Source organism: Macaca fascicularis, chromosome 9, assembly GCF_037993035.2.
Source record: "Macaca fascicularis isolate 582-1 chromosome 9, T2T-MFA8v1.1".
Lineage (NCBI taxonomy): Eukaryota > Metazoa > Chordata > Mammalia > Primates > Cercopithecidae > Macaca > Macaca fascicularis.
Window position 1 is genome coordinate 56,473,040 of NC_088383.1, and position 7,963 is coordinate 56,481,002.

At 48.7% G+C, this 7,963-nt stretch overlaps 1 protein-coding gene across 1 annotated transcript; it reads left to right on the forward strand.

Moving 5' to 3' along the window:
* Window positions 1–2,391: 2,391 nt before the first annotated feature.
* LOC102146244 (neuropeptide Y receptor type 4-2) lies at window positions 2,392–7,217 on the forward strand. The gene has a single exon (XM_015456084.3). The coding sequence runs from the start codon at window positions 2,451–2,453 to the stop codon at window positions 3,576–3,578; it is 1,128 nt and encodes a 375-aa protein (XP_015311570.3). The 5' UTR covers window positions 2,392–2,450; the 3' UTR covers window positions 3,579–7,217.
* The last annotated feature ends 746 nt before the right edge of the window (window positions 7,218–7,963 follow it).

Consider the following 7,963-nt stretch of genomic DNA (forward strand, 5'->3'; position numbering starts at 1 on the left):
CCCTTTGGCTGGTTGACTCCTCTTCAGCCGTCGAGCCCTGTACCATTGCCACCTCTTCTCCCATCTCCCTGCTCCTTCTCTGATCTCTCAACTCACAGGCCTCTCTTTCATATTGGTGTTGGCAATGCAGTGAGTTCTATCTGCATTTGTGCTGGTCAGCCCCTCTGTGCTGGTCAGCCCCTCTGTTCTGGGAGGGCCATGGCTGTATAAGTCATCTTTGCAGCCCTTGTTTCTAGCCCAGGGCTTGACACACACTTATTGAGTGGGTGAATGAAGCAGTGAGCATTTTCTGGAGCCCTCCCAGCCCAGTCCTTCCACTCTGATCCTGCTGTAGGTGGTCAGTTTAGGATGAATGGTGTTTCTCCACACTCCTGGCCGAGCCCTGCTGATGGTCACCCAGAGCCTTGGGTTCTGGCCCATTTGCTGCTTCTGAGTGCAGTGCCTCTGCCACAGGTTCATGCAGCTGGGGCTGCTCTTTATCTTATATTGGGCCTTGTGTTTGCCTCTAGAATAGTTTATTTTGTCATGTTCAGCCCCAAATGGCCCTTTTTGCCAGAAGACCATAGTGCCAGAAAAATCTTCCTGCCTTTGAGATCTGGTTCCTAAATAACCAGACTGTAAACTATCAGGTGAATTCACAGCTTGATCTTTTAAATGACCAAATGAGACTCATCTTTTTTTTTTTTTTTTTTTTTTTTTTTTTTGAGACAGAGTCTTACTCTGTTGCCCAGGCTGGAGTACAGTGGTACACTCTCTGCTGACTGCAACCTCCGCCTCCCAGGTTCGAGTGATTCTCCTGCTTCAGCCTCCCATGTAGCTAGGACTACAGGCATGTGCCATCACACTTGGCTAATTTTAGTATTTTCAATGGAGATGGGGTTTCACCATGTTGGCAAGCCGGGTATTGAACTCCAGACCTCAGAGACTCATCATTATAAGTAGATCAAATGCACAGTGAGTGACATTCATGACAGCCGACAAACAGAATTTACTGAACTCTGGTTGATTTTGGCATTGTACTCTGCAAAAACTGCCCTAACGTACCAATCGATCATGAAGAAAATATGTATGTTCAAAAATACATATGGCCATTATATGAGACTTAAAGAATATCTCAAATAGGGTTTTCTGCTATAAATAGTGTTTTACAAGATGGGGTCTAAGGGCCATGTGTGTCAGAATCACATAGTCTACTTGTTAAATACAGATTCCTGGCCCCCATCCTGGACTCACTTAACTACATCTCCTGGTGGAATGGCCCTGGGATCTGCACTTTCAACATGCTTCTAGAATGATTCTGATGTTTACTGAAGGTTGAGAACTGCAACCCTGTGGGATTAATAATGACTAGAGAATCTGAGAGGTGAGTCACAATGATGTGTGTAGTGGTATGGTGCTTCCCATGCAAAACATCCATCATTGGCACTACCACAGGGGAACTCTGGAGTCTAAATTCCAACCCAGTCTTGGCAGGGGGTCCGTTGTGCTGAGGAGGTCTCGAGGAAGGGACAGCCTGTACCAGGGCATAGAGATGTGGAACAGTCTGGTGTGCTTGTGAGCTGCACACTGCATCAGGTGACTTGAACATAGTCATGGAGTGGGTTCTGGGGAGGACACTGGGCACCTGTGACTTTGGCCAGGTATGTGTGTGCACATAGTGGGTGGTAGAAGGAAGCTGGTGTGCTGATGAGCCAGGCTTTTCATACCGGGCAGTCTTCAACTTTGCCAGGTATCCCTTAAAAAACAAGGCTGGCAGGGCAGGGAGGGACTGAGACCAGGCGGGTGCACTGAGTGTGGATCCTCGAGGCTTTAGCTCTACGTTGAAGGGAATGGGGTGCCGTGGAATGACACAAGCAATCCTGTGCAGAGTGGCATTTATTGCTGTCTCCATTCAGATAAAATGTGACAAGGGGCATTCTACCCATCCTCCCTGAACAATTCCTTCACTGAACTCTGCATACAGCACTCCAACTTCTTCATCATCAGAACAGCCTCAGATCCTGAGGCCAGAGGGAATTGGTAGAACAAGTTCTGGCATTAGACGACCTGAGTTTGTAACGGGGCCCTGTTACTAATAAACTGTGTGACTATGGGCAAGTTGCTTTCCATCTCAGGGTCTTAGATTCCTCATCTATGAAATGGATTGATAAACTAGGAATAAACTAGCTAATAGACGAAAGCGCTGAGCACAGTAGCCAGCATGCAACAAGTGCTTCTAACAGGGTAGAAATCATTGGATGCCAGTGTCTTACCATGAGCCTTAGGTAATAGCCCCTCCAGGTACCAGCCTTGGGATGGAAGCAGCTGAGAGCCTTTCTACCCCGCCCTGCTCCTCCCTGGATTCTACCCTGGGCTTGATCCCTGAGTATTGTTTGTCTGTTTGCCTTGCAGGCATCATCCCTGAAGTGTATCACTTAGTTCAAGTGTCCTGGAATCTTTTCACATCCACCATGAACACCTCTCACCTCCTGGCCTTGCAGCTGCCAAAATCCCTACAGGGTGAAAACAGAAGCAAGCCCCTGGGCATCCCATACAACTTCTCTGACCCTTGCCAGGATTCTGTGGACATGATGGTCTTCATCGTCACTTCCTACAGCATTGAGACTGTCGTGGGGGTCCTGGGTAACCTCTGCCTGATGTGTGTAACTGTGAGGCAGAAGGAGAAAACCAATGTGACCAACCTGCTTATCACCAACCTGGCCTTCTCTGACTTCCTCATGTGCCTCCTCTGCCAGCCGCTGACCGCCATCTATACCATCATGGATTACTGGATCTTCGGAGAGACCCTCTGCAAGATGTCGGCCTTCATCCAGTGTGTGTCGGTGACGGTCTCTATCCTCTCGCTCGTCCTTGTGGCCCTGGAGAGGCATCAGCTCATCATCAACCCAACAGGCTGGAAGCCCAGCATCTCTCAGGCTTACCTGGGGATTGTGCTCATCTGGGTCATTGCCTGTGTCCTCTCCCTGCCCTTCCTGGCCAATAGCATCCTGGAGAATGTCTTCCACAAGAACCACTCCAAGGCTCTGGAGTTCCTGGCGGATAAGGTGGTCTGTACTGAGTCCTGGCCACTGGCTCACCACCGCACCATCTATACCACCTTCCTCCTCCTCTTCCAGTACTGCCTCCCACTGGGCTTCATCCTGGTCTGTTATGCACGCATCTACCGGCGCCTGCAGAGGCAGGGGCGTGTGTTCCACAAGGGCACCTACAGCTTGCGAGCTGGGCAGATGAAGCAGGTCAATGTGGTGCTGGTGGCGATGGTGGTGGCCTTCGCTGTGCTCTGGCTGCCTCTGCATGTGTTCAACAGCCTGGAGGACTGGCACCATGAGGCCATCCCCATCTGCCATGGGAACCTCATCTTCTTGGTGTGCCACTTGCTTGCCATGGCCTCCACCTGTGTCAACCCATTCATCTACGGCTTTCTCAACACCAACTTCAAGAAGGAGATCAAGGCCCTGGTGCTGACTTGCCAGCAGAGTCCCCCCCTGGAGGAGTTGGAGCATCTACCCCTGTCCACAGTACACACGGAAGTCTCCAAAGTGTCCCTGAGGCTAAATGGCAGGTCCAATCCCATTTAATCAGGTCTAGGGCTTCTCCCTGCCGTGTCCCTTGCCAGGCTCTTTCACTTAGCGAAGTGGGCACACTGCAAGCTGGGGTGGCACCCCAGCATTCCTGGCTTTCTGGGGCCCAGAGAGGCTGGCAAGAGCTGTTTTTGCATCCGTTTGCATCGTGAAAACTGGCATTCTGATACTTCAGCTGTTTGTTCCTGGGAGAATTCTGAGTGCAGATTCCAGAGGTCACAGTAAGCCTTGCAGCTTGAGCTGAAAGATGCCAGAGCCGGAGATGTCTGCTGGCAGCAGGCAGGGTTCATTCTGGTGACACAGCAACAGATGCCTGGCCTGGGAACCCAGGGATTTCACCTCCATCAGTGAGATCACGGGGTCACTGTAGGGTGAGGGAAGGAGCGCTTGGAGTCAGAGCTCCAGACCTTGGTCAACTCCTCACCTCTGTGAGAGATGGCGTATGGAGGCGCTTCAGAAGTAAAGAATTCCGTGAATGCAAAACAGTGGGATTACTGTTATATCATTAGTGCATCCAGCTGAAGAGAATAGATCCAGTAGTCTTGGTTCACAGCCCTCTGCAGCAGGAATTCCAGGACTTACTTCCTACTCCATCCCTTTTCTCTATCACTGTGTCTTCCGCCTTACATGGAAATCAGCCTGCAAGTTTCTCTCCTCGATGAGATGGCGAGCGCCCTGCAGGTGAAATCCATATATCATCATGGGGCTTGTGTCTTCCATGCCATGGACAGGCCCTGGCACAAGGAGAGAGCTCCAGGGAAGTTTTCCGTGGTGGGTTGATGGTAAAGGTGCCACTCACTGCTGAATGTTTGGTGCTGGATAGGAGTCCAGCATGGGAAGGGGCCAGGGCTCAGGCTGCTGCAGCCACAGTCTCCTGCCTGCCCTTCCTTGCCTCCAAGGACCTCATGTGATACAGCAGCTGGACTGAGACTCTGTGGCTTTCCCCACTGTTGACCCACTACAGAGGCCTCCAGAACTCAAGGCCATGGCTGCAGCTTCCTTCACTCCGTGCTCTGACCACTGAGCTGACTTGCCCCAGATAATGTGCCACGAATCTTTCAAAGCTTCCTCAGGGTATTGGGCATCCTGGGCATCCAAGTGGCCTTCAGTAGGATCAGGGGCAGGGAGTCCTGGGAGTCTAACTTCATGGGGCACTGGCTGAAAAAAGCAGGGGTCCCCTTCCTCCAGCCAGCCAGGGAAAAAGGAGAAAGGGCTCCAATGAGTGTGAATATCTTACCTTGGGGGTTTTGGCCTAGTCCTCTGGATGCTGAACCAGGCCCAAGGCTTCATCTATGTGTGGACCAGACAGCCTGTCCTTGCAGGGAAAGAAATGTCAAGACTGCTTCTGGGCTGCATTGGATGGGATGTCTCTGCACGGCTCTGTTGGCTCAGACCAACCCTCCAGCAGAGTGGACAGTGACTGGCCTACTATAGCCTCCCAGGGCTATAGTAGCCCAGAGCCCTGGAAGAGCCTCATCATAAGCCGGCATCGGTTCTGCACAGGGCGTCTGGCACAGGGCTCTCACGCCGACCAAGAACCCATGAACTGACACCCAAGACAAGTGCTCTTTGAGCCAGCAGCTCTCTTCCTGGAGCTGTTTATCTTATCACTTCTTTTGGTCACATCTCCCATTCAGTTCCTTTGTTCATTTTTGTGTTGGATTTTGGGCAGATTTCTTGGGCCACTCTCTTGGACACAGCTTGTGCTTGTCCTGTGGTGCCATCTACTGCTGGCTGCTCCAGGTGACCACCTGCCAGCAAAGCCCAGGCTCCGGGACCCATCTATTTTGTGAAAACGCCACATGCACAAAGTAACCCCCAAATGCCAAAGGAGCCAAGAGACCAAAGAAGGAGGCAAACAAATCCAGTTTGTTGGTATTGAGTGTTTTATTGAGGGAACTTATAGGCAGAAGGGTGGTCTTGGGTGGCCACAAGACAGGCAGATCTCTGCACTGTTACTCACGGACCCAAGGCTTATATACCATAGAAAATGGATATACGTGCTCCAGCAAGACAATGAAAGGCAGTGCACCAGAGCAGGCAAGAATGCCATGTGCATCATAGCCCAGAATTTGCACAATAGCATCAAGCTTGCTTTGATCTAAAAGCAGGAGTACGTATTCTTACACTCGGGACAGTAAATAAAGTAGGAGTCAGGAGGCATTCATGGGACTGGGGCTAATCAGAAGTCAACATGGCAAATTAGCATCCAAGATGAGTCACTTTTGTCTTCACATCACCCCAGAAAGATGTCATTGTCCAAACTTCCCAAGGAATTGGGGGCCTCAGGCCCCCCTGGACCCTGCGCAAGTGCCTGAAGTTGCTTCTCATTATTAGTCTTGATGGTGCCAAGATACTGGGGACACAGATAACTTCAGGTGCAGACATGTTTGAGGACGGAGGGCCAGGCCAGGCATCTGGGGAAGGTGCTTGGTGCTAAGAATTGGGATAGTGGGTAGAAGCCTCAATGAGTGTGTTCTGTGCCCCAGTATCACCTGGAGCTTGTAGATAACGCAGAGTCCTTGTTGCCAGCCCAGCTCAATTGAATCCAAATCCACGTTTTATCACACAATCCCTTAATTGTGTGCACATTAAAGTTTGACAAGCTCTGCTCTAAGAAACAGGTTGCCCTGGAGCCTAGAGTCACTGGGTAAGCAACTGTAGACACCCATGCTAGTTCCGGGAATGTCTCTAAAATTGTTGTTGCTGAAAAGGTGCATTCGGTTTTGGTTGTCTGTCTCACCTCTGGCTGCATGTAGTCATATTTTTTGTGAGGCTTTTTCATTCTTTTGGTAAATTTTTGCCATGTGCATAGTTTGCAAAGATATGTTCATAGTGATCATGGCTTTTTGTATTCTGGTCTATTTCACTTAAAACTGTATCACCAATAGTTTTTCATCTTGCTGGATATCTTTTTCTTTTTCTTTCTTTCTTTTTTTGTTTTGAGACGGAGTTTCACTCATGCTGCCCAGGCTGGAGTGCAATGGCGTGATCTTGGCTCACTGCAACTTCCACTTCCTGGATTCAAGCAATTCTCCTGCCTCAGCCTCCCATGTAACTGGGATTACAGGTGCCTGCCACCACACCCAGCTAATTTTTTTTTCTTTTTGTATTTTTAGTAGAGACGGGGTTTCACTATTTTGGCCAGGCTGGTCTCGAACTCCTGACCTCAGGTGATCCGCCCTGCTCTGCCTTCCAAAATGCTGGGATTACAGGCATGAGTCACTGCCTGGCCTAGATATCATTTCTGATGGCTGCTTATGAGTGTAGAAACTGCCCCAATGAAAGCCAGCACCTTTCAGTATCTCTAGCTCCTGGGGGTGGTGGGGGGTAGGTGTGGGGGGGCATCTGTAGCCAGCAAGTGGACCCTCTGCCACCCATTGCAGGAGGAACCCATCTTACAGAGGAGGATCATGGCTGGAATTAGAGACTCATACCACAAAGACTGACTGGGAATCCTCGGAAGATGCAAAATTTTATCACATCCTCGCTGAGTGCTAAAACCCTGCCTAATGCTATCCTTTCTTTATTAAAGTATTGATGTGGCCTTTTTTTTTTTCCCATTACAAAATTAATCATATTCATTACGAAAGATATATAATATATACAAAAATAAAATTAAAGGAAATTATCAGGAGTTCCGCCACTCAAACATAATCACTGTTTACATTTTGGGGAGTCATTTTAAAAGTTTTCATATGCATAGTCATATACATATGTCTGTTTTTTAAAAAAATGATTGAGATCGTAGTGTGTCCATATAGGTACTTATATGTCATATTTAAGGATTGTTTTATATCTTTTTTGTTTAACCTGATACAAAATTTTATTCACTTGTTTATTCATTAAACAAATATGTCAGATACTATGTTAGCTGTGGGGATACAGTGGTCAGTAATCAGACATTGTCCCTGTTCTATGGAACTTAGAGTCCATTGATAGATATATCCTATGTCCTCAATATCATCTATTGTGGCATTCTGATTGGTCTCTAGACCTGTTGCATAGAGTTTTATGATGAACGTCTATGCAAAGAACCTTTTCTATATTTGGGATTATTTCCGTAGGAGAGATTTCCAGAAGTGAAATTAACAAAGGGCATGGACATTTTTCAAGGCTCTTGACGTGTGCTGCAAAACTGATTTCCAAAAAAGGTCTGGAACAATTTGCACTCCCCGAAGAGTGCCCATTTCACCGTATCCTGGCTACTGTTGGTGATTTACCATTAACCAAAAGATTTTGACCTGAATCACCCAGACTGGAGGGTGTCCCAGCTCCTGCCTCCAGGTCCAGCAAGCATTGTGGGCACTGACCTTTCAAGGCTAGCCTAACCCTGTCCCTCTGTGAAACCTTTGGGGGTTCCACAAAGCCTTTAGGATTGC

Bases quoted from the DNA above. Each gene is read 5' to 3' on its own strand.
- LOC102146244 (XM_015456084.3), top strand. From the start codon at position 2,451: ATGAACACCTCTCACCTCCTGGCCTTGCAGCTGCCAAAATCCCTACAG.